General features: G+C 45.3%; 1 protein-coding gene across 24 annotated transcripts in view; it reads left to right on the top strand.

Annotated features, from left to right (window-relative positions):
• Nucleotides 1-26,987, top strand: part of MAGI1 (membrane associated guanylate kinase, WW and PDZ domain containing 1) — a 359,795-nt gene that overhangs the window by 48,120 nt on the left and 284,688 nt on the right. The window contains exon 1 of one of the 24 annotated variants that reach the window (XM_087743419.1): nucleotides 1,313-1,515. The exons of the other annotated variants lie outside the window; for them this stretch is intronic. Coding sequence (XP_087599545.1) covers nucleotides 1,395-1,515 — 121 coding nt within the window. The 5' untranslated portion in view covers nucleotides 1,313-1,394. Of the gene's footprint in view, nucleotides 1-1,312; nucleotides 1,516-26,987 lie in introns of those variants that run through there. 24 annotated transcript variants of the gene reach the window in all.

Raw genomic sequence — 26,987 nt, 5'->3', positions numbered from 1 at the left:
CTCACAGAACGTGATAGAGAGTAAGGTGCCCATTCAGCCCATTCAGTCTCTTCCCACCAAGAAGGAAAATCAATGGAAGGACATCTAAAATAGCGGCGACTGGGGAAAACAGGCAAAATAATATGGCACTTGGATGAAAGGACTCAATTCTATCTGTTTTGATGTTAAGAGAATGGGGTTGAATGAGAATCTGTGTGCTATTGGTTTCAACACATCTGGCATTTTGTGGTGTAGTTTTACGTGAAAATGAAGTTCAGTCTTAAGTTGCAGGATCTTGAATGTGAGGATATTTTATTTCAAACTTATTGAACAGTAAAAAGGTGGTGCTGTGGAAGGCCTGAGATTTTCACAAATCAGTGCATATAAAGTTGGATTTCTGACTATTTAGGTACGAGGAAAAGTGTCTTGACACTTGTCGTCGTTGTTGTTATTTTACTGTTAAGTCCTGAGTGTCTTTGAGCCGTCACTGGCTGTAGAGAGAACTGCAAAATGTTCAGCACACCTGATACTTCCTATGTACAAGGTCCAACCATGGATTTGAGTGCCTGGCACCTCTAGTAAACATCTTGATTCATGTAATGTAAGCTTAGGACAACAAAATTAGAATCAGATGCTGCCTTTTTTTTTTTTTTTCTTTTTCTTCTCCTTCCTTCCCTGTTTCGGTCCTAAGCCAAATGGTGTACTGTGGAATACAGTTGAATTGCTTGCTTTATCTCATAAAACAAATAGGCCTTTGTTCCTCTTTTGGGCTGATGTTATGCCTTAGCTATACCTTACTTTCTCTCTTGATCTTTTTGGTTTTTCTCACAGCACGTGCAGTTATAACCGTCTTGAGTTCAGCCTTCAGTAGCAGCTGACAGAGTTGTCCTTTCCATGCCGCAAGGAGCTGCTGCATAGGCAGTGGAGTTATACTGATAAACTCTCTGCTTTTGTGTTGTGTTATTTTTTGTTTTGTTTTGATATAGTATGTATCATTTCCCATTTGAAACTGCTTTTATTGTATGGTTGGAAAAACCCTCTTACTTGGCATGGGCAAAGGAAGCAGAGTTTAAAAGGAAAGAAAAAAAATACTTAATATCTGCAGCGTTTTGTTTAATAAGCAGTATTTTGGGGTTCCTTTTGTTACGTGCTACCTTTTGAACTCTGTAAACCAGCATGCAGACCTAATTCACAATAGCGTCACTGTGTTAAGCTGCACAAGTAAACACTTTAAATGGGAGGAAGCACCTGCGTATTGCTATTGTCTCTCTTCTTCCATGAGCAAAAGTCTCTGGGCTGGCTCTGTTCAAGCCAGACCTTCCAGTAAGTGGAAATCAACAGGCAGCAGTAGGCAGAAAGCAAACGTCGCTGCCTTCAGGCTGGAGGAGTGAGTGCATGTCGAAGGAGAGCCGGTCATGGAGGGGAGCATGGGTGTGCGTGTAGGCACCCGCACACGAGTGGGCTACCAAGCGCTTTCGCATCTCCTCGGCCTGGGCCACGAAAGAGCGGGTTGTTGGGATTGCAGAAGTCGGCAAGGTAGGTTCACGCTAGGCTTGCTGTACCTGAAGCTGTTGTGGGGCTGGGGAGGCTGATGAACCCTGAGGGCCATGATGCTCTCAAGCTCTGAACTTACTGCTATCGTCCCGCTCGTTGGGTTTGTGTAACCAGATGTTTGACTTCATTGCCTTCCTGTTGAGTTTATACATTTCTTATGGACGTTCCCTGGTGAGGAACTGGTTAAGGCGTCATGGTTATAGATTCAACCTGTAAGAAGTTTACAAGACAAGCTTTAAAGCTGGAAAAGCTGGCTTGTATGGAAGAGCCTTAAAGGCTAAAATCTCTTTAGTTTACCCAAGACGGGTCAGGAGGTGACTTATCATGATCTAAAAGTATCCACAAACAGATCTTTGCTGGTAGAGAACTTCTTTTGATCTAGGAAACAAAAGCATAAAAACGTTCAGTGACTTGAAGCTGAATTTGGATAAGTTCAATTTAGAAAATACTAGGATGGATTTTCTGTCTCCAGTGCTGTGTTAGTACTGTGGTCTGTGCCTAATGAGACGTTGTGGGCAGTGTGGAAATTGCTGGATAAAGTGCTCAGTGTTGTATAGGAGATCTTGTTAGAGTAGTGTCACTTTTGGATTTCTAGGTTTTCAATCTCTACATGTTAGAGATGTTTGGTGGTGTTGTAGTACCTGGAGAGTTGGAACTACATCTCAGTTTATCAAGTGTTCATTTCTTGGAGTCTGAGATACCTTTAAGATGCTAGTAATGATTTTATTAGTCCTTGTAACATCAGTTTCCATTTAGGAGAAATTGTCTTTGTGCCCTCTAGTGGAAAAACTATTTATTTGAAGGCTTCCAAATTGGGAGAAGTTCTTGCAAAAAGAAGTGGAATGTGTGTGAAAGGCCATAGAGGAGCAGAACAGGGCTGGAGAGACGAGGGGTCGCACGAGGCGGACGTGCTCTGCGCTTCCTCTGCTTCGGTCCTCACAAAACTGTGATGGAATTACACACACAGACGTGTAACTTTTTCAAATAGGGGTGGTAAGGGAGTGTGAATACAGAAAGAAGAGATTATCCACTGCTCATGTCAGCTGGGCTTGGTGAAATTATTCTAGATGACTTGAGGAAAACCTGGTCTCAGCAAGCTCTGAACCATTGGTGATTGCTGTCGAGGTTCCCCTGGGATGTGGTGGGGAGGGAAGAGGAGCAGAGCAAAGCCCACTCCAGACCTTCAGTGGGAGGAGAAGGGAAGACCCAGAAAACGAGGGATCAGAGAATCTGACCCTGATTCCTCAAAAAAGTTCCAGAGCAATTTGTGAATGGCAGAGGGGAGGATGAGGGTCCAGAAGAAAAGCTGACCGATAGAGGGGGAAAAAAAAAATAAAATAGGCAAATCTGTCCAACTTCCCTCTTTAATGGGATAACCGGCTAGTGCACAAGAGGGGCTGCTGACATGACCAAGCATTTCTGATGCGAGCAGAATTTCATGTTCAAAACCAATTGGGCACCAACAATCTGATGAGGAATAGGGAAGAGGAGGGTGCGGTGGTGGCTCTGGAGGGAGCAGGAGCTGAGTGACCCAATGCCAGAGGAGGAGCAGCGGCAGGGTGGTATGTGGTGATGGGGGCTGTTGTGGATGGCCAGCTCAAACAAGTCAACAGCGTCCTGAGGTTTGAGAAAAGGAGTCAAATCTGTCTGAGTCATCATTACAGAAGCGTTGTGCGTAAGACAAGGCTGATAATTGCTTCCCGCTGCACCGAGGGGTGCTGGGCGGTGCGAGGTGGGAGGAGAGCGGTCACACTTGCAAGTCTGGAGATGAACCGCACAGATGGGAGGCTTGGCAAATAAGGCTGGAGAGGGAAAGCTGAAGGAATTGTATTTGGAAATATAAGCCTGAGTGCAGGCAATACATTTTCTGACTCAGAAAAGATTTCTGTAAAAAGCATGATGATCAGCTTTTAGTACCCACTGGGGGAAAATATCTTTATTTGCCTGAAAAAAAAATACTCAAGGTGCGGACTAGGGGAGAGTTTCTCACTAGGAGGGCAATGAAGCAATAGCAAAAGCAATTGTGAATCTGCTTCACTGGAGGATTTGCAGAGCAGTTAAACGGCTGCCTCTCACGGACGGTGTGATTTCTCCCCCCACTCTGTTGCCTTCTGTCCATCCACCCACCACACAAGGCCTATTTTACTCATTAACCCACCAAGCTGAACTTTTTATTTCTGTTGCTAGAGGTGCTTTCAGGGGCCGGGGGTCAAAACCAGTAGCAGTGTTGTAGGCTGTTATGTGGCTTTGGGATATAAATTCTGCTCTCAGTGCAGTCATGAAAACTTCAAGCACAGATGTAGATCACAAGAAATTGGTGCTGTCCCATACGTTTTTCCTTCCCTCTCTGTTTCTTTCTGGAGCTGCTGATCTGGGATGTTATGAGAGGAACAGATGTGAATGTGATGGAGCCCCCATACACCCCTCCCATCACTGTCATCTTCCCTTTTGTTGTGCTGGACTGTCATTCTTGTTTATTTTGGTTTGAATTATAATTGCAAAAACTGTTACAGTGCTGTTTATTTGCTGTGTGTCATGAGTCACTGTTTGTATTTGCTGCTGTTTGCGTTGCCTCTCCTCTCCCTCTGTCTTGTGCTTGCAGCCGCAGCTCTCCTCTGAGTATCTCGGAGCCTCTTCTGTTTTGAGTCTACGATGCTCTGTGTTCCTGTGAGTGCAGGGAAAAGTGAGCTGACAGTGAAGATCCAGGCTTTTTTCCTTTTCCCCCCCCCCCCCCCCCCCCCCCCCCCCGTTTTACTTTGTCCTGGCATTTTGTAAGGGTCCTTGTTCAAATGAAAAGATTCCTTGGAGACTCCTTCCCCGAGATCTCTGTGCTTAATTAGTCTCTATCTTATTTCTGCCAGGCAGTGAGATCGATACTGCTTTTTCTGGCTGGCAAATATCAGGGAAGGGGGACAAATCACGTTAAAAGGACCTTTTTTGAAGTTACTGAGGTGCCCATGCACAGTTCCATCAACTGCTGTCATACTGGCAGGTGTTAACCCCTTCACGTGCACTGGTCACTGGGGCAGAGTGTCAGGCATCCTGCATGAGACCGTAACGCAGGAAGGATTTTGAGGGGCTTTTGCTCTCATGGTCTCAGCACAGCAGCGAGTTGCTTTTCTTTGCCATGCCTCAGTTTTCTGGTACGTAAAATGGGGATAAAGTTGTAACATCCAGGCCTAACTCCCTCTGCCACGGCTCCAGCCGTCACCCCTGGCTCTTGAAGCACTTCCACCATCACTTGATAAGTTTTTTTTTTTATTTTTGGTCCAGGATAATGTTTTGCGGTGCATCAAAGCTTTGCATGTCAAGAAAACTAAAGCAACCAGTCCTAATGCCTTTTTGTATCAATCGTCTCTTGAGACAGCTAAAGCCCAAGAAGCTTGCAGGTGCTCGGTGTTTCAGCCCGAAGGTGAGCAGAAGTTGCTCAAATGCGGCACGTCTCTGCCAATTGGCACATGGCAAGGTGTAAGGAAAGGACCATGACCTTGGTGGCTGGCAGCCGGGTGCAAGGGGTGGGCGTCACAACCAGCTTGCCCCAGGGCTGCCCAAGAGAGACTGACTTGTGCCTCAGTTTCCCTACCAAAGGAGAGGAGTCGGTGACTCTTGCAGAGTGCTTTGAGCTCTGTGGCTTAGAAATGCTGGGTCAGAGCTTGTTCTCAGCTGGAAATTGCCACTGACTCTTCATGGGCTTCTCTTGGTTTTGTAGGCTAAATTAAGAACAAAACTCTTCCTCCCAAGCCATTTTAGGAGGCTAAATGATCTCAAAGGGTTTGCTTTAAAGCTTACAGGCTTGGTGTCTGCTGCTCAAACCGCCAGCGCAATTTCAGTCCGAGGGAAAGGCAAATACCCCAACCCAGAGCATCTGGGTATCTGACCGCAAGGCCACAGCATGGCCCCCGTTGCAAGGAGCTGCTGGTCTATCGGGAATTGGGGCTGACTAACCCAGCCTCTGGGAGAGGCTGTGGGTGCTCTGGGTGGATGGGGAAGGGCGTCTCCCAGTTCTCATGGCTTGGGCAATCCCTCGTGCTTCCCCTTCTTGCTCCCGGTAAAGTGCTGTCATTGCTAGCCAAGGAAATCGTACAGCTCCTTGGCTTTGAAATCTGAAAGGTAACGTCTTGCAAGTCACTCCATATATTTATCAAGGAGAAACAGGTGATTTGTTTGTGTCAGCTTAATAGAGCTTTGGCTTACAGAGCACTGTGTGGGAGAATTAACAACAGGTCCTGAGTCTGTCTTGGTTTGTCCACCAGCTCAGCAAATGTTTGATTGTGAATCCACTGTAAAATAGCTCCAAGCTGCTTGTGCCTCAGCAGCCTTGATAGAGAGTAGGCAGGTTTTCAGGTATAAAATATCCATTTTGACTCTTTCAATGTTCTCAGGTGGCCCATGGAATGTACTTTTTTTTACTCTATTTGTAATTCAAAACCTTTTAATTTTCTCCAATTTATAAATCCCTAGTTCAGTACTTGAATGACTGTAAGAAAATGCTCATCTTTTAGTGGATAGTAATCAGTGTCAGAGGAAACGGGGAATAGATGGTGTGTTTTAAATGGTGTCAGTTCCAGCAAGTGGAATGTATAATTTAAGTCATTTATATTTAATCATCCTTTAAATACTGAATTTCAGCCTCTGCTGCTTGACTCGCAGAAAGCTGATGGCTTTTTAATGCCACTATGGTAACACTTGAAATTTCCTTAAGCTGCTGTACGCTGCGACGTGGCTCTTTACCGCATGTGTTGGCGCTGCATCCGCAGCAGATTATCCGAGCCCGGCTGCAGCTGGGTGCAGGGGTTGGGCTCTGCTTCACCTCCCTGCAGCCCCAATTTTGGAAGTCTCAATTGTTTTACTTTCTTACGGTGCCGTAACAACCGCTGTAAACACCACAGCGAATGTAACAGCTGCTGAGGGTGGGCTAATGGATCTGGGGTCCATGTATAACATATTCTAGCAATTCAAGCAGATTGAAAAATAAAGCGGATAAAGCTGTGTGCATTGTGCTCTGGATCCGTGCGGTGGGGATGTTTCCCACTGGAGTGGGGTTGTGCCCCGGTTCAGACTGGGGTCCGGTGCCTGGAAGTGGAAAGCTTTGATTTCCTGCATTTCAGCATGGAAAAGGTACAATGTGGAGTGCAGCAGGTCCCGATCCTGCCTGGGGAGCGGAGCAGCGGTGCCCCTGGGTGCTTGCGGGAGCTGACCGGCCGCAACCAAGTGTGTGGGGCTGTCGGAGCTTTGCTGGGTCCGCTGGTGACACACACACAAGACACTAACTATTCACTGCAGTGACAGTGTGCATGATTTAAATCTGCATTTTATAGGGGTGCATGTATACGTGTGGATATATGTATATATGCATATATAAATACATGGACACATGTATAAAGAAGACTAAGCATTTTAAAAAGCAGATGAGAAGCCCTGTATGTGTTTAGGATCACGTGGGATTCTGGTTCCTGGCTGCCTCCCTTCCACCCGCTCCCTCGCCCCTGCCCCCATGGGCAGTCTGACTGTGGATGAAATAATTTAATGCAATTCTCGCTCTCAGCGGCTGGATGATGGCGTTAGTGGAGGGAGTGGAATTTTGTCCATAAAAAAAATACAACTGGGCTGCTGGGGAGTGAGCCCCAGCAGAAGGGGTTAGCAGCAAAGGGAACCCATGCACTCTTCGTGTGACGCAGAAGTCAGTCACCTTGATTTGAAATTGCACATTGAGACGACATAACAGACTGCATACATGAGATATAGGTATTTTTTGTTGTGCCTAGCAGTCAAATTATATAGTCTTAAAATAGAAGCTGCCACTTCTATTTAGAATAAAACTTACTTTTCTGTATATGCATGAGAATATTAGCGTTTCAAGCCTGCTGAGCTCTACCGAACGTGGACTGGATTTGCAAAGGAGCCCATTAGTGCTTGCGGAGGTTAACAGCAAGGAGGGGGCAGCGGGGAGGAACATCTTAATGAGACAGGGTGAAGAGTTGACGCGAGGACACGGAGCGCTTGGAGTCACCTTCTGCTGTGGGAAGAATCCAGCTGCTGCTGGAGGAGCGGCAAACTCCTGTAGTGGGCAGCTCGGTGGTCCTGTCCCCGTGAGGAAAAGGAGGTTTCCAAACCGCCTCTCCGAGACTCTCCTGTGGCATTGGAGGTGGCTCGAATGTGGATCAGGAGATGATGGAGGAGCTTTGGTCCTTTCCTGCTCACAGCTATCAAGTGAATTGGCTGCAGAGGAGAGAAGAGTTCCTGTTGGCCTCGTTTCCCCGGGGCTCAGGGGTCTTGGGTGAAGCAGGGTGGAGGGTGCAAGTTCAGCCTGAGCTGTGGGAAGGATTTAGCTGCCCTCCTGTGGGACAGCCCAGTAAATGGGTGGGAGAACATAAAATGAGCATTGGCAGGCGGTCTGTGCCCAGCACAGCTCGGAGCTGCCTTGAAGCTGCTCCCACCGGAACCGCTGTGGCGGCTCCGCTCAGGCTGCTGACTGCTGGGGGCTGGGGCCAAAACTGGCCCCTCTGACTTCCACAAAAACCTTTTACGAATACAGGTTCGGCACCGGCCGGTGGCGTGAGCTGGCCTGGGATTCACCTTCGATTCAACTCCTTCCCTGCAGCATGGACATGCCACCTCTCCCCATCCCCGCACCAGAGCCATCCTGGCCGGGATCAGGGGACCCTCTGTGTTGCCCCCGGTGCCACGGGGATGGCCCCTGGCCATCAGAGCGGATCACAGGGCTGCATCCTCAGCATCAAGGCTGCCGGGTCGGGGCTGCACTACCCCGGCACTAGCTGGGCTGGAGGGACCCGCCAGGGGCGTAGCGGCCAAATGCATCTGGTAGAGGGGTGCAGGGGTTCATTTTATATTATTATTCCTTAATGCTGGAAGTGTTTCAGTTCCTGAGGTGGCTCAGAGTTGGCAGGAACCAGCAGGCAATGCTGTGTTGGCTTTCAGTGGGAGTTTCACCTCAAATTGGGGCATCGGGCCTGGAAGCCCACTGGAAATATTAGGGTTTTGGAGGAGAAGATCTTACAGTGGAACACAGACCCTTTTGTCTGTACATTTACAGCTGTCCAAATTGTGTTTAATTTTTTATTTTATTATTTTTAAAAAAGAACACTCTGTAGTGACAGGAAGAACTGAAGGAATAATTGGGAATTTATTCTGTGCATGTCACCTTGTTTCATATTATTGAAGTAATGGCAGAGAGCTAATAATTTTCTTGAATTTATTCACTGCTTAGAATTACTCGCAGCATAAATTTCTGGGCGGAAGAAAACCCACAACTTAATTGTTCATGTAAGTTGTGAGATGAGCTCAAAAAAAAGAAAAAATCATTTAGCTTATTTAGTGTCCCCTCCCTCCCAAGATTTAAAGCAATGGTAGCTGTTGAAGGGTCTTTTAGCTCTAGGATTTTTCCAGCTTTGTAATATGAAGGTACATTTTATTTTGTTACCTGGGCAAAAACGATGATCTTTTATGGCCTTTTACTTAATAAAAGTGCATATTTCTACTTTATCGTGTGGCTCCAGGAGCTGAGTTTTTTTAGAAAACCATCAGATATGTGTGAAAATCATCAGTCTTGGCAGCATTGAAGTCGTTAAGGAGAAGTTCAGTGCTGTATTTGCTCAGAACCGAGCGTATTGGGACTGGGGAGGTTGCAGCAGTCTGGCGTGCTGAACAGCATGGCTTTTTTAAAGCTCCTAGTACAAGTGCATATGATTATATTTTGAAGTTTATTTTCTGCCACACTTGATAAAACTTTATTCACTGCAATGATGGACTTTTTAAAGGCAAAATCCTGGAGAACTGCAAATAGCTTCTTTGGGAAACATGGATTTTGCTCTTTGCCAAGCTGTTGATGTCAGCGCTGTAAATGCAGGTACCTAGAGATGCGCTGTGCACCTTTGCTGTTGGGGGCGCCCGGAGGTTCCTCGTTTTCCTGCCTCAGGTGACACGTGCCCAGCTCTGGGTGGCCTCGCCGTCATCACAGCATGGACTGTCCTCTTGGGTTGCCCACGTGGAGACTTTGCGGGGCTGCCTTGGGGGCAGCACCAGGCTGGGAGGTGAAGTAATGGGGGTGTGGTGACAAATGACGCAGATGTGGCTGGATCCAGGATGGTGGGGGGACACGTTGGTGATGATTTATGCCTTTGTTCAGTAAGAAATATAGGGAATGGGGTAGACTGGGGGTTCTTAGGGGCAGGCACAATGGGACTGATAAGGTGTGATTTACTGTGAAAAGGTTGGTGGTCTCTTGTGATTATAAATTCTAGGAAAAGAATCAAACTGCTGATGACAAAAAAAACAAGCAAGCAGAAGGAAACCGAAAAGACACCCAAAACCTTGACGTGGCCAAAGTTTTCTCCCGATGTAACCTATTTCCAGTCCCATATTACAGGAATCGCTATACTCTGATAAAGCTTCTTTTACGGATTGCAAAGTCGGAAGGGCCCTTCCCCAATGTTGGATATTTTATTTATTGTGTGTGTTCTTCTTTTCACTGTACCAGAAGTCTTTCTTCCTTGGAATATATTGTACCTGTCTGGCTTGAAAATTTAAAACGTGAACAACCCATGTTATCCATTCCATCCACTACGGACCAGCAGGAGACGAAAGCCATTCTGGTGGAGACTGGCATGTCCTCTCAGGCTACTTTGCTGGCCCTTTGTAAAGAAAGACCCGATTTCAATTGAATGTCTTTAAATTTCATGGGTTTTGTGAGCTGGACATTGACCTCTCCCCGCTCCATGGTGAAGCGTGAGGCTGCTGGGTACCACCAGATCCTCCATCCCCAGCATCGCTGCCCAGCAGTGCCCCATAGTGACAGTGACACTGGGCCCTGGGAGAGGTGCATGGCTGCTGCTCAGGGCTAACCCTCACCTCCGCTGCTCAGCTCCATCAGCCTCCAGGCCAACCTGCTGCTGCCTCTGCAGGTAGTTTAACTTGTGCTAAATTTAAAAGTAAAACGAACCAGCCTGATATCACAGCTCTTGTGAGCACCAGGGGAGACCTGAAGAAAGGAGAGGGCAGGATCACACCTGTGTTACCTGTGCTTGTGCTGACAGCTTCTGCCTGGGCCCCTGAGGTCGGCATACTGGTAACACTGGTCTTCGGTTGTCTGCCTTCAGTGGGACTGGGCTGCTTCTACACCCCCCTGAGTTCCAACTCAATTAAAAGGGTATATTTGCAGATTGGGAAGACCTGGGGAAATGGCATCATTTACAAGGCAGATATGCTAAAAGCGGATATTTCTGTAGCTGGACGTGCAAGTCAGCATGCCAGCTCTGCCCCAGCCGGCCAGTGGGGATGCCAGCTGCCGCACAGGCACCTGTGGGAGCCTTGGTCCCCGTCCCGGCTGTCTGGCTAGATTGGCACTGGTGTCTTGCATAAATAGTACATTTATAAGACATTGGCTGATTTAGGATTTTCACCTGAGATGCGACATGGATGTGTCGTGGGGATCCTGCTGTGAAACGGGCAGAGCGAGCCCTCTGACTGGGAGAGCGGCAGCCGTTCGGCCAAGTGTGGGTTTCTGTGCCGGAGTGCAGGCAGCATAAGGAAGCTATATGGAAATTGGATCGGATTCTGGTGCAAGGTTTCTGGCAACCTTTGAGTCCAGGGAAGCAGAAGTCCCTGAACCAAATGTGTGCTTCCAGCTGCGGGAAAGCAGCCTGCCGTTTTCGTCCTTCTGCCCATTTCCCTTTCTGATCTATAAGATTTCACGTCTCGGCTCCAGCGGCTTTGGTTGTATTGCTGGCACTGTTTGGATACTGGAGGAGACTTTTTTTGACAGTCACTTGGGAGCTGTTCCTTATTTGCCTAAGTTCTGAGTTTACAGTGATGCAAGCAATGTGATACTATTTAGCAGCTATAATAGAGGTCAAGGCCCTGTTGTCTTAAGTATTGTAAAAATGCCTTGTAAAACGCTGTACATTATCCAAATGTGCTACAGGCAAGGCAAGCAAAAGAAGGAATAAACCAGGCCTTCACAGCTGCTCCTTATAGATGAGGAAATTGAGGCACAACAATGCAGGTGTGTCTTGCCAGCACCTGAAATGGGACCCAGATCTCCCATGTTTTGCTCTAAAGGACTTTTTGTTTGTATGCGTTGATTTAGAATCAGTTGCTAAAACAAGCTACGGCTGTGTGCACTTTGCTCGCTGCTTTATCCCCTTTTGAGTTGAAATGCTTTGAAACGGATCCAGGATAAAGCTCATCCACTGCTGGGACACCTCTAATCTACTTTCAGGGAAGCTTTTTTTTCCACCTGAAACCTGGCCGGGGAGGAACCGTGAGCATGCTCAGTGTCCTGCGCCCAGGTACGAAGCAGAGGAGCGCCTGCGATCGCACCCTCTGCCAGCAGTTTGTGTGTCTCTGGCTGGGGATCCCAAAACAGAGGGAGGGAGGGAGAGAAGGAGGCAGGTAAGGACTGCTGAACGCGGGCTTGCACGGCATCGCTGAATCCCAGGACAGGTTTTTTCTTCTCCCTAAGATGCAAGGAAGAGGCTTGAGTAAGAGTGAATGAGTCTGAACGGAGTTTCTCAAGGTGCACCCCCGGGCGGCTGCCGCACTTGCTGCGGTGGCTCTTTGTTCGCTCCCTCTCCTGAGCCCATCCTTCGGAGCCATCTTGAGACCTCGGGTTGATTTGGTTTGCTTCTAATTAAGTTCCTGGTCTGCTGGCTGGCAGGGCAGGGTTGCCCATCAGTCAGCCCGCCTTGCGGCACGTGCTCACTGCCAGTGTCAGCTTTGGCTCCAGCTTACATTTTGGAAATTAAGATTACAAGCTTTTCTTACCAAGGCAAGCTGTTGGGTGATTTTTTTTTTCCTTAAAAAAAAAAAAAAAATATATATATATATATATATATATATATATATATATATATAAATCCTCTTCAATTTCTTCCTTCTCTGAAAATAGTAAACTTCTTACCTTGGTGGTTGTTAGGTGCTGCCGGAAAGGGCAGTGCTATAAGCCTCTCCCTGTGTAGCTATGAAGTTGTGTGTGTTCTTTACTGCATTGAAATCCTAAATATTTATGTTATAGTTCTGTTTCCTTGCCATGATATTTACTTATAGATCATTGTGGTTATAGTTCCTAAATGATTTGAGCTCTAATAAATAGCTTATTCTATTTCATAGCAACAAGCCAAAATAATAACTCGACCTTTCTGGATAAAAATTCCTCTTATTTCTTAAGGTATTGTTTGCTTTTACTATTAAAGCTGTTTACAAGAAATTGTTTTTAAGCAATATATTGTTCACTTGTGTATTTTGAAAGAATAACAATAAAACATTATTGTGCTCCTGATTTCCCTTTGAAAAGGCAAAGTAACCCTCCAAGCAGGGTTGCTTTCCGTGCTGTAATGGTCCTGGGCTCTTTACCATTGTGTTCCTTAAATAAAAGGCACAAGATGATCCTGCCTTACAGAAACCTAACAATTGTTTTTATAAACAGTGTGTGCTCTGGTATCTGTTGCAAATAACTAGGTTCTTGTTTATAATTGTATCCTCTTAATGAGAATTCAAGTTGTCGGATACTTCCGTGTTTTTTGGAACTAATTGTACTGTGATTTTAAAAAGCACTTTATGTAATTGAGAGTCATTAACTTCTGATACAATGTGATGTAAATGGAGGAAGTGCGTATTTGAAGGGCTCTCCCAGCAGAGATCGTCCCAGTGAGGCTCGCTCTGGATGTGTGTTCAGTGAATTCACAAATTCGAAGCTGCCTGTTGCTCGTGGCGTGGTGCAGGAGCAGAGGTAGGTACCAGCCTGTCCATGGGCACTGGGTGGGGCTCATGAAATTGGGAGGACCTGTGGGTCCTAGAGCTAAGCATAGGCTTACATACCTTAATGAACTCAGCCTTAACTTGTTCTCCCTTATTGCCTACACCTGCATGTGCTGGAGATCATCAAGAGGCTGTGGTGGGGGTGGTTGGGTAGATTTTATTCTTTGCTTTGAAGGGCTGGTGATAAATGTTGGAGTCCCCCCACCCCCAATCATCTTGTCGGGCAATGCAAACGATTCCCTGGTGACTGATGGGAAAGGAGAAGGTCGGCATTTATAGCTCTGACAGAAGCTGCAGAAGAGTGCTCCTGAATGCATAGAACATGTTTGCAAGATGAGCTTGTTGGGGCAGCGTCCTCCGCAATGCTGTGCGACCGGGGGCAATGTGAGCAAAAGCACCCAGCTCTGGGGAGAGAAGAGGGCATGCCTAGCGGGTGCAGCGATGTGAGCGAGAGAGCCAGAGCTGTAAGTTCTTCTGAAGTAGTTGCAGATGTTGGAAACTTTGCCACAGGCGCTGGAGGGTGCTGGGGGGGGGGGGTGTGTGGGGTGTGTGTGATGGATGCTGAGCCTGTGTTAGTGCTGCTGCTGCCTTGCCTACCCCTCGCCTCAGGCAGGAATGTGGCAGGAAAGTTGTTTTTCTCCATCAGACAGAAAGGGCTGATGTGTTTTCATGTCCAAACCTTACAGCCAGGTGTGCTGCTGAGTTACAAAGGCATTACCCCATCCTAGAAATACCGACTGCTGTTGTTTGCCGCCTGTGCCCTACACACTTTCCCAGCAGCATCTTTGTGATAGTCCAGGGGTGACAAAAGCACCGGAGCTGGGTCTGGTTTTCCTGCGGGGATCCCTGGGCTGTGGTCAGGGTGCTCAGTTGTTCCTCTGCTGCTGCCGCAGCATTGATGCAGCTCTCCCAGGTTGCTCTTCATGCTTGACTGATGATGGGAGAGCCGGCACGGTTCAGGGGAAACTTTGGGTTGTCTCCTTCGTCCATCCTAGTTATGTCCTTTGTACGCAGATCTTCTCCTTCCTTCCTTCCTTCCTTTCTTTCTCCCTTTCTCTCTTGAAGTAACGTTGCCGGAGCCCAATGGCTTTACATTGTCTGTGTAGGATCTTTTGACAGCAAAGCTCGAGGGATGCGTCCCCATTGTATAATGCTCAGTAATCTCTCTAGTTTCTGCAAGCAATCTGAAACCTCCCCGCTATGTTGCACACCACAGCGGAGGTTTCAGGCCCCCCGTGATGTGGGCTGCCCGGCTCCTCTTAGAGTCAGCCCCACGGTGTCTTCCTGGGAGAGCCTTTGAGAAGATGAAGCTGCTTTCTCTTGCTGCTTGCTATCTCCTGTGGCATTTTCCATCTCCAAAACTATTTCTCTGTGAATGAGTTTAATGCTAAAACAAAGCCCGACGATAAATGGGCTTCCAAAGTTGCACATTTTTAGTCTTCTGATCTCGCTGCCTTTTGTTTCTGGGCTGTTCTGACCTATTCATGTCAAGAGAGCAAAGAATCTATGAGACTCTGATAAATTTGTACAGCCTCTGCATAGTCTAGGAGAAGGTCTAATTTGATCTGACATTTACTAATCTGCCAAGACTTTCAGTGATTTGTTTTCATACTGAGTTGAGTTTCATATGCCATATTTAAATGGGTAAACATATTGCATTGGTAACAACAAGTATGAAGCCAAACTTTTGTATTCATGCACTTGAAAATTCCTTTCTGCTTGCTTTTTATGGGGATTTATTCCTTTTGCTAATTGTCAGGTTGCTAATTTCATTCACCTGGTGAAGTGCTGGCAGAGTATTTGCTGTGAATTATGTGAGGTTTTTTGTTTGGTTTAATCTTGCATTGCATTCATATTTTCCTAAGTCTGTCGCCTTAGCGCACCAGTTGTAAAAGTGATTCCAAATATCAGATCGTTTTTCTACCCAACGTGTGTGACTGGTCCAACAGCAGTTTATATAATGTATAGATATTCTTGAATTTATGTCCTTAAATGGTTCTCACGCTATGGTGGGAAGATCCTTGATTGTTTATGTGAGTGAATTAGTGAAATTAGTGTTTATGTAAGTAAACTAGTGAAATAATGAAATTCTCCAGTGCATGGTTTTGGTGTTTGGGTAGGGTTTTTTGTTGGGTTTTTTGTTTCTTTTTTTCCCTTCTATTTCTTCATGTATTTTTAGGATACTCTGATTAGGTACACACTACAAAGAGGCTTTTTTAAGATCTGGAATCTGTATTCAATGAAATCAAGCGAGGAGCTTATTCAAACCCCTGGATTAGAAAAGCTCATTTTACAGTTCTAATCATTGTATATGAAACCCAAAGGGTGTCGATCTCTTTTCTTTGTAAATACTGTTCCTTTACAGAAATCCATAGCGATGGCGTAAATGCGGCACAGGAAAGTTTGTGCACAAGAAAAATTAGTTGTCCTTTTAAGAAAAAAAATACCCACACCTGCAAAACCTCACACTATTAATTTTCATTTCGGCCTAAACAGTGTATCGCCTGCAACAAAATAAAGCGTGGTAATGGATCTGCCAATGAAGATGCCCATATGTGGGGTACCAAATGAAGGTGCGAACTTGGAGTATCCCATCAGTTTAAGTTTGCTTTCTTATGGCCACGAGAAGTCTGTTTTGAAGCTCAGACATTGGCTTAAGGTTTTCAGCCAGGACTCGGTGTCTGCCTCGTGGACAAGCGCAGCCCAGCTGGGGGGGTACCACAGTGCTCGGGGCTCCCCCTCTCCGAGGTCTCTGCTCTCACCACACCAGTGGCTTCGCTGCTGCTTTCAAGGAAAACCCAAATCGGGTACTTGCTGCATGACCTTATGTGACATAAGCTTTCGTTGCCTAATTTCTGTATCTGTTTCCTTCCTTGCAAACGCTCCAGCTCCTTCCTGGATGGAAGGCAGAAGGGAGCAGAGTGGGGGCTCTGTTCCTGCATGGGAATTAGGTGGTGGTGTCTGCAAGGGCCTGTTTAAGCCCCCCCATGTGAGGCAGAAGCAACCATATGTCACTCTGCTTTTATAACTCCAGTAACATCTCTTCAGCCCTTTATCTGGGGAAAGGGCTCCAGCCAGCATAGCCGGCCCCAGGGCCTTGTGGCACAGTCATCTGCGTCCTTATTTTATTTCCTCAGCTTGTATTTCATTAACCTTTTACCCTGCTTGCTTTCTGCAGGCTAATTTCCAACAGGCATAAGAGTGAGCTCGGGGTTTCTGGCCTCCTTCACACCCCTGTGCGCACAGTCAATAGACTCGACCTTTCCAATGGATGCTTGGCGCTCCTGGAGCAGTGTTGGTGGAAACACCGAGCTCCTCAGCATCCTCCTCCTTGCCTGCTGCAGCATCCCTGCCCGGGGCCTGGGGGGCTGCCTGCTTTAAAGCAATGCAGAGTGTTTTACAGCCTTGTAACCCAACAGCAATCAGGAAGGAGTTCATTCTTTCAGGAATTAGTAAAACGTTAATTGGCTGCCAGTAAACCTGGAGTCGAGCGCAGCTGGCGATGTGTTTTGTTTGGTTTGGTTTAAAAACTATTTAGGATAAAATCTGTTGACAGCTTAAAGCTGTGTAGCAAACTTTGGGGTTGTTTTTTTTTTCATATTCGCACCATGAGTAAGTTGGCAGAAGGTTTGGGATGTTCACCAGCTATATTACTCAGTTTTTGATATCAGCATATTAGCTGCACACTTGGCATTTTACAGTTGCAATGACTTTATATTAAGCAATTCCTTTGATGATAATCAGAGGGATTCTGGGTTGAGAGAGCATTCATCGTGCCTGGATTCTTTTTTTAGGGTTTAAAAACAATACCAGGCTTTGAAGAAAAAGGTTTTTAGAGAGGCCAACTTGCTTCTCAGAGGGACTTTTAATATCTCACAGGATACTCGTATCTTTAAAACTGTAGGGAAGCTCTGAGCCACCTCTGAACTGTAACTCCCTTTGCTCCATTAGGATTTTGCTATGTATAAGTCATTCCTAGAAAAATAAAGAAATATTTTTATTTTCTCTCCTCTCAAAGATAGGTTATTGTCCATTTTGTCAAATGATGTGAAGCTGGGTAGGAAAGGTGGCTCTGAGTAGAACTCTCTGCTTTCACCAGGGCTTCTTCTGGCTGATGTCCAGAGTGACAGGGGAGAAGTTTGTGTATCTGTTTTTGGGGACACGGCCTGTCTTTGCCCAAATATTGTGTGATTAGGAGCGTGGTATCAGTGGGGAATGGTGCCGAAAGCCAAGGTGCCATGCAGTCAGGTGGAGCAGATTCTGCAAGACACGAACAGTCTCACAAAGCCAGTCTTAGTAAATACATTTAAATACATTAATTGATAGTAGTTTGGACTGTGAATGGGAGAAGATGGTGAAGGAAAGGGGATTCTTTGCTTAATTTCAACTACTGCTGCTGTTCAGGCTCGTCAGCCCTGAAACATAGTCCCCCCCCTTCTTTTATTTATTTGTTAATCCTGTCCATCACCTGGTACCAATGAGCTGCTTAAGTGTCTTCACTGCTTAAGTCTTTCCTCTCCTTTGCAAAAAGTGTGCTGTGGGTTTTTGGTTTGGAATAGCCCAAATTTCCAGGTCATCTCCAATCATGAGGACTTTCAAACCGTATGGCCCAAATCAATGCTGTTAGCTCCCAAACTGTGCCTCGGGAATTATGAAAGGCTTCGTTTCTGGCATGGTCTCCAAGTCGTAGGTTGGTATGTTGCTTGCTGTGAACCCCGAGGTCCTGGGAGCACTGTGGTGGTGCTGCGTGTCTTGGATATTGATGCTTCTTGGCCTGGACTTGCGTCTTCCAGTGGCCCGTGACAGGGAGTGGGTGAACTGCAGGTGCAAACCAGCACTGAAGTGCTGCAAGGTGGCGTGCGGACACCTCTGGAGGTCGGACACTTCACCTCCTGCAGGCTCCTCTCAACCTCCTCAGGAATTTGGCTTAGGCCAGTGACAGATGTGGTCTCTCAGACCTCAGCCGTTTTTTAAAATAAGCCTAGACTGAAGCTTGTTCCCATTATTGAGAAGGAAAGGTTGCACCAGGGATGTGGGCTGTTGCATGTTGCAGGGCAATCAGTAAAGAATTGTTTAAAATAGTAAAGGCTTTTTTCCTTCTTTTTTTCTCTCCTCCTCTTTTTCTTTTTTTTAATTATTATTATAAATTACTTAGGCAATGCACTAAAGAGTTTGATCCTGAAAGTCTTAAAAATGCTGGCTCAGACCCAATAATTTTTATTTGCCAAGGTTAAGTATGATGTGGTCTTTTTATATGTGTCAGAAGAAGCTTATACATGTGTGGCTTGTTTTATGTCTTTAAATATTTGACATATGCAGAAAAATGAACTTGTAACTCTTTGCTCGCTGAGATGCTTTGTAAGAGAAGCCAAAACAGAGAGATTCTCCACTTGCTTCTATCACAGTAAATGTTGCCTCATTAGTTCAACTTGATTTGATATGGATCATGAGACCGTGAACTTGGCAAAATTCATCTCCACTTCACCCAGGCAAGATGGGCCTGGGCAGCCCAGCTCATCTATTAATGGTAAAGCAGAGCTCTTTCAGTGCTCTGAGTGCTGTTGGATAAGGCCTTCTGCAAAGGAGGTGTTTTTGTTTTTTTTTTTTTTATATATATAACATGAGCTTCTTTAAGTGCAACTTTCCCAGCTGCACAGTTGCAATAGATGGTTTTTGTGAATGTGTATCTCCCAGCAAATGAGTTTTTCGGCCAAGGGACCTGGAGGCAATTACCCTACCATTACTGGAGAGCTTTAACCGCTCTCTGATGCACCTCAAGTTGTGCCATGGGCCTGCTTACGTCGATCAGTGTGAGCAAGTACATGTGGAAGAAAGCACCGATAACCCAGTTCTCTAGGGGTTTGCTTAGACATGAAGATGGATGTGAAAGTTCTCGGAGCAGATAAAGATCTCCATCCAGGGTAGTCTTGCCCCGGCAGAAAGGACCCATTCCTTATGAGGAGGAGCATGCTTGTTGTCTGTGTGTTGTTATCCCAACTGGAGGCTGTTTTTAAAAGGCCAAGAGCATTGCAGGGGTCTTAATTCTTGTGCCCAGGGTTCGTTGTCCATGGATTTAGTATTTTTGTTAACTGCTGAAATGACTTTGATACAGTATATTGAAATAGTTTTCTTTCACAGCCAACTGGTATATCTGGGCGAGTGATCTGGGACATGTCGCTATCTCTTCTGGGAAGTCTTTTTAAACATCTCTTCCTCATCTTTTCTGTATGGTAGTACCTTCTTTTATGTCCTTTTTGTTCAAATATATAAAAAAGGGAGATTATGTTCTTATTAGTCCATTCTTCAATAGCTACAGATTAAAAAAGGCCATTTTATTAAAGATCTGTTGCAATTTTACAAGTAATACGTTGTCAGGAAATAGAATACGCTTTTTTTTAACAGGGTGGATAATTAACCACTGAAGCAATTTATCAAGTGTTACCCAGTGGGTTCCCTGTCATGGAAGGCGTTAAATCAAGGATTGATGTACAGGGAAATGCTCTAGTTAAAGCAGAAACCAGGGAGGAACTGATTGATACGATGTGGCCCGTGTTACGCTGGGAGATGGGAATAGATCATCTCGGGATCCCTCGAGGCTATAAATCCATACAAATCTGTTACCTATAAATACTGATAGAAGATTAGACCTGGATGTGTAAAATGTCTTTAATTTCTCTGACCGCGGCACCATATTGAGTCATTGTTCTGGTCCTGGCTTGGTGTCACCTTGTGAATTAACGGGGTGATTTAATGAGCGCTTCTGGGTTGCTGACTCTGTGTGTGTTCACCAAAGCTAGCTTGGCATCGCTGGGGAGAGGGGAGAGGATCAGACGCTCAGAGACTGTGATGTGTCCACAGAAAAGATTTCACAGTAAGAAGTGCTCCCCTCCCCCTGTGGCAAAAAAACACCAAACTGAAATAATTCAGGACTGAATATTTAATGCTTTGTTTCTAAGGAAAAGTGTCAGTGGTGAGGAATTTTACATATTTTTTAAAAAAAAAAGACTGAATTTTTTGTTAAAAGCATTGAACAAAAAAGAAAGCACATACTTGCTCACGTTCTTTAGAGGAGAAAAACTTAGAGGCTTTCAGGTTTTAATAACCCCTTGCTTTGAATTCCATCCAGTTCTGATTGTAAAATGAATCCCCCATTTTACAGCTGAGTAATGTTGGGAAGTGTTGTAAACCTGCGGCCTGATTCATCCTTCAGTTTAGGGATACTGCACACATTTTGTAGGATTACTGAGAATGTGCTTAAGAAAATATTTTTCTAATTGTGCTTCTGTGTTAGTCATTGGATTCTTACTAAGGGTTATCTTTTCTTTGTATTAGCACTTACTTAATCACAGATTTATTTGTGCTGCAGCCTGGTTTGACGGTAATTGCTGGCTAAATGATGGTGTAGCTGTAGTTCATGTGGGAAGCACCTGCCCATGAATACTAAAGGCTCGTAGAGTGATACTTGGTATATTGTGCCTTAATGGAAGTGCTGTGTTTGATCCAATCTTTATCACTTTTCTATTAAAAGTGTTGAGAGGGTGCACATAGTTGGATGAGGGAGTGAGAACTTAGTCGTGGTTTTTACAGATGAGGTGCTTAGACATAGAAACAGATGGGGAAAAAAAAAGTGCCCAGAGTTAGTTGTTTACATGGGGATTTACTGTAAGTGTTTTGTTTTTCAGCAATGACTTGATTCCTGCCCCCCTTCTCCCTCCAGCTCAGTGTTGATGGGACTCAGCATGTCTCAGTCTTCTCCACTGAATGTAGAGGCTCGGATATGGGGTCTTCAGCGAGGCGTTTGCTTGCACAGGGACTGCTGGCAGGGCTGGTGGCGCGGCTGGTGTCTGCCCATCCCTGCCTGTCCCCTTTGCACCCTGGGGACTCTCCCGCTCTTCGCTGGGCACTCACCTGCGCTCGGCACAGCGGGGATGAAGCAAATGGCAAATGCTGCCAAGGCCCGGGGAGCCTGGCTCCCTTTCCATGAAGCCAGGTCAGCAGAGTTGTCCTTAACTTGACTGTTACCAGTGATTAAACATCCCCCCCCGTTTTTTGGCTTTTTTTATGGTGGTGTCGCTGTGTGCTGAATCGGAGGCCTCTTCCTGCGGTTTCTGCCTCCTCTGGTTCCCAGGCGGAGCGATGCTGCCTGGCGGAGGATGCGGGGACGGGGGGAGAAGGGTGCTGCAAGGTGCCTCCAGCATTACGTATCTGCTGCAGTCGCTTGGTCAGGTCCAGTAAACAGATCTGTGCCCTGTCTTCGAGATACCAATTTTCTTGACCAGTGGATTCAAAGGTCTATCTGTCTCTGCTTTACTATTGCTATTTATTGCCTCAGTATTTGTTTGGCAGGAGGTTTTTGTGTTTTAATACTAGCTCTGCAGTCCATTGCCAGGAAATTTAGAACCTGTGAGCAATTTCAAAGGCCATCCGACTCCAGTGATTCCAGCAGGATTTATGTTTTTGGTGGTGCAGAGTTACAGTGTCATAAGCTTTTTATTTGTTCTTATTCTATCATAGGCATCTGCAGACTGTTGAGTCCAGTTCTCTTCAGCTGTTTATGTGCAAATACGTCTCTGATCTTGTGACAGGAGGTCATTCTTTATTTCCACTGATTGCTGCTCCAAGGAAAAAAAAAACCCAATAAGAAAGAAAATGGAATTAGTCGTGCCAAACTGATGGCTGCAAAATGCATATGACTGTAATGTTCATATGAAGGCTGAAAAAAGCTCTCGGTTATTTGGGATATACTCCTAATTCAGTACCCGATCAGGTTTTACTTTGATAAATCTGGCTTGCTGCATGCAGTTCAGCTGGCAGCAGAGCCTGGGGTGTGTTGCCAGGGCTGCAGTGGGATTCCAGAAAGACTTAATTTCATTTCTAATTGTTGCAAAGAATCATTTATTTAGCAGTTAAGCTCCTACTCTGTTTCCTGCCTGGCCGAAACAGTAGCAAGTTCCCCTATTTCCGAGATTAATTCTAAAATTGTGACTTTCGGTGGAATCTGAAGGTTGCAGTGTACCAGAATTAAGGTCTGGTCCTTTTGCTTGCAAATGACTTGTGAATTCTGAGTCAGGACTTATTACTTAAACCTATTTCTGGCTGGTTTTAAAGTAAATGTGTTTATTACCATATGTGCTGTTGTGAATTCTAACAACTGCCAAATGTAACAGAATAACTAGGTTCATTTTTTGGAGTGCTTCACTGGGGATCTACCTTTTTTTTTTTTCTTTCCGATTTTTCTTTTTTTTCTTTCCCCTTTAACCTGACAATAAAATAAAATATCTTTTTCCAACTGGCATGATAAGTACTCCAGCAGGAAAATGAAAATGTTTTCTAGTTACTGGTCAGGCCTCCTAAGAAGAAGCACTAGGCATTAATGAAGGAGACTGATGCTGGGAGGGCAGAGAGGAGAAATCTCAGGATCTGAGTTGCGGCTGTCTGAAGCGATGCGTGTCTGCGTGCGGGTACGCGGTGGGCGCTGGGTCGCTGTGACGCGAAGCGGCTCCGGTGCCGAGTTGCCCTGTTACCATTGCTTTATGAAGCCATGCAGTCATGGCATTACCGGCTCATTTTATTTCTGCTTAAAGCTTTAACGTGTTCTGTCTAAGAATATGGTGCATACAGACAAAATCCATTTGTGTGCCGTTAATAAAAGGTCTGGAACAGAGTTCAGATCGTTGAGTGATAAAAATCCAATTTTATTCTTCCCCCAAGTTTTAGCTGTGTCTTTCACACATCATCTGCAGATGTCTTCATTATCCATGTTTGTTTGTTGTGCCCTGGACGAGCAACAGAGATTTTTTTGGGAAAGCAATATCCTTTACAGGGTAATATAGCTGAATGACTCTCTGCTTTTGCTAATGCTACTGCAGAAAAGATGCATGTGATTCCCGAGTCCTGGGCTGACAACGAGCCGTCAGAGCGTATGCCACACTGGCAGTGTAACCTTAGTTCCTGTTTTCCTAGCAGTTTTATCTAGTATACATTTGTTTATCCAGATATTACTCTGTTTTTTTATAGCTGTCACTTGTTGTTCAGCTCAGAATAGCAAATGTCAGAAAAGAGTTACAAATAGCACCAGCGTTTTCTTTAGTTTATTTATTTGATGGCTCCTCTGTATAGCTATCTGAAAGAGGAAATAGAGAACAGCGGTATGATTTTGTGAAGGCAGTCGAGGATTTGTGTTTTTGTCATCCTAGGCAGTAACCAGCATGTAGCAACGATGACAAGCCTTGTCCTGGAGAGCTCCATCTTTGTCTTTTGATACGTATTTTTATCCTAGTACTAATCCCACTTTGCACTGGGATTTCCAGCATGGCAGGTACAGAGGGGAACCTCTGCTGAGCCACCTCCAACTGGTCCAGAAGCGCTGATGGAAATTGCACTAGTGTTTTGAGGCATCAGTCTCAAGCAGCCCTCTAATGTGGTCTTAAGGAAGTGCTCCTGGAAAGATCTCTTCTGGGTCCTTTGCCAAATGTTTCAAACGGGGAGGTTTTTTGAAATGTAATATAGATTATTTTTGTAAGGAAAGGTAGGTGTTCTGAAATGCATATTTCTCACGTAGTCACCTTGCTCCCTAAGCAGGTTCTCTTTATAACATTTTAAAAATGAACCCTACTGGGCTTTACAGCTAGAATAGTGTTGGCTGACACATTATCTGTGAATTCTGGAGATGTTCGTGTTGTTGGGAAGAGTATTGGTGTTGACTCAGATAGACCACTGGGTTTTTAGTAGGCAGATTTAAAATGAGTACTGCAGCATCAACAGATGCTCCACTTTCTGCGGCGAGTAGCTGTCTAATAGTGCTTTGTAGCATGTAACTGTCCTGCACATGTCATCTTGGATGCAGCTGTGTAGTGCTAATTCTTAAATACAGTGAGGTGGTGCTTTAAAAACAAGCATTATTTCAGTTTTCCCAGAGGCAGCAAGATAGATACCCTATCTCACATATTTTTCTTGGAAGTCAGTGGACTGTTGACATCATGTGTTTAAGTGTGTGAGGCTGGGAAGCAGTTGTATAAAATCCTGAGGAATCCTTCGGTTGTGGGGAGGAGGTGTGGGGGAAACAGGGTGGTCTGGTGGGAGGGGATTCCAGGCGTTGGCCTCCAGGATGGTCTCAGGGAGTCGTTCCACTTCTCCATGCTTCAGCTCCCCTGTCTATGAAATGATGATAACGGTAGAGGCTGACTTCTTTGAGCTGTGCTCACGGAGATGGCTGCGTCCTTAAAATCTAGACCTATGAAAAGCAAGTTTTGTTTTCATTCTTGCCGTTGCTATGAAATTCTTCTGATGCTATTGCTCCTTTTATAAGCTGGTCCAAAAGGACCATATTAGCATAAGGAAAAGTCAGTTGTGTGATTTGCACGCCCTGAGGTGCTATCCTGTGGTCTGGAGCTGGGGTGGCCCTGAGTCTGTCCTTGTCTCTGGGACTGTGGGGAAGGACTATCTGGGGAACCAGAGGCTAATTCCAGCGCTTTGGTTGTGTTTTTTTTTTTTTTTTTTTTTTTTTTCCTCCCTTCCCCCCCCTCAGTATAATCTGGCTATTAATATCTGTGGCAGTTTAATAAAAACAAATAAATATGGACTATTTCACTTACTTCACTTCCACTGTAATTGCCAGCCCATATCTCCTTCCATTATCCTTTCATCTTCTTTTCAGGCTGGCTAATAGTTGCTTAGTGATTACATTTAATGGCGTTGAGAGCCTTTTAGTTTGGATACCCTACTTTTCCTCCCCTATTGCTTATAGACATGTTTACATTTTTAGCCAGAGCTATGATTTGTCTCCTATATAATTGCACGGAAAGCACCAGTTCACATTCCTAGATGGGCATCCTGATTTTATTTTGGTACCGTTTCCTTTTTAATGCATTTCCCACACTCGGTTCACCCTGTGCGATCTCTTGATTAGTTTAACTAACTGTGGTCTTCCCGTAGATTTATTTCTTTGCAGTGAACAGCATATCTTAGTCTGTCTAGTGCAGTCTTTAAGGCTAAGTTTCAGAAATTCATGGTAAGCAGGTTGAGATGGAGGAAACTATGCTAAAGGAAATATTTCACCAGGTCCTGCTTCATGTAGCTGGAGTGTGCAGTTTCGTTGGGATGCTCTCCTTGCATAGATGCAACTGGTGCTTGGAGTGCTTGGCTGGTAGAGGTGCATCAGGGTGCTGGAGCAAAGCAAGTGCTGGCAAAAGGTCTTTGGTTTTGTCTAACTGACCATGTTTGCACAGGATGGAAATGTCATTTAAAAAGCATCCACTTTATCAGTGTTATTGGTGAAAATTTTCAGGATAGAGGTCATCCAGGGAGAGAGCCTGATCTCGCATCTCGCCTGTGCGGCTGCTGATGGCAAAACACGGCGCTGAGCAGCCCGACTGTGCCAGCACGTGTCTCTGGCTGCGGGCAGTGCGGAGGTTTCAGCACAGCTCCGTGAGCTTGGGCTCGTCCTTGTGCTGCTCCACTTATGAGGGGCTGGGAAAGGGGGACGGCGTGAACATGCGGGGCACAAAGCCACCACCTCTTGGATGGGAGCTGCAGGATTTTTTACAGAGAAAACATGCTGTGTGATACAAGGCTCCTAAATGAGAGTCTGGAGTATTGCAAGCCCTATAAGTGTTCAAAACATAGGTCTCTCTTAAGGCTTTTATCTGTCTGTGTATTTTCTGTTCTGGCACCAAGAAATTTGGAAACTTTAAGAAGAATGTCTAGTATTAGTGTCTCTGGTGTAGCAGCATCTCTGACTCATCACCGCTTAAATACTGGATAAAGCCTTTGTTAGGTGGCAAGGGTTTTTTTTTTTTTTGTTAAAAAGCCAGATGATGTCTATTTTCATCACCGTGTTTGCAATCCTAGCAGTTGGAATGAAGCAAAATTCAAAGCTTTGGAGAAGTGGCTGGGGGTGTGTGGAATGAATAATGGTCTAATATTGAGGCCTCAGCAGGGTGAAAAATGTAAAACTAGCATCTCTTCTGCTGTTCGGGGTTGTTTTTTTTTTAAGATAAATTCACTAGCAATGAGAAGTATTTTAAACGTTGCTGCTGTTGCTGATAGGAACAGGCCATTAAATTGCTACAGTCAACATTCCTTTGGGTCCTGGTCATAAGCCAAGCTGCCAACTATTTGTACATTTACTGACAGTCAGTAAGCAGAATACAATATTTAAACTGTCAGAAAACTAATATCCACTCGTTTCAGGGAAACATAGTTCTGCTTCTCTCGGGCTCTGGCTTTTCATAGTGTTTGGTTACTGCTGTTATTTTCTGCTTCTCTGAACTGCAGGACTGACCCAGGAAAAAGTAGAGAGGAGATGAAGAAGTGGCTGCCTGCCTTTCCCTGTGCACCCTGTTCTTCTCGTCATCTGTAACAGTATCCTGGTCTTTTTTGGCAGAGATGCTCAAGACTGTAGCCAAATTCCCAGGCCTTGGGTTCTCAGTCTTGCCATGGCTTGCAATGGATGCCGTTCAATCTGAGTTAGCTGTAAATGTGAAAGCAGACATTGACAAGTGTCAACTATATATGATCCTTAGGGGTCCCCTCCAACTTGAGATATTCTATGATTATGTATATATACACGCTAACTTCCTGGGGTGCACACTCAGAGATAGTGGAAAACAGCTTGAGAAAGCCTAGAAAATACTTTGAACTTATTTATCATACTACTAAAATGTTGTGGGAAAAATGGC

This window comes from Nipponia nippon, unplaced genomic scaffold (genome assembly GCF_047370975.1).
Source record: "Nipponia nippon isolate SJK-2023a ecotype South Korea unplaced genomic scaffold, ASM4737097v1 scaffold_9, whole genome shotgun sequence".
Lineage (NCBI taxonomy): Eukaryota > Metazoa > Chordata > Aves > Pelecaniformes > Threskiornithidae > Nipponia > Nipponia nippon.
This window is presented reverse-complemented; position numbering and strand designations above follow the sequence as displayed.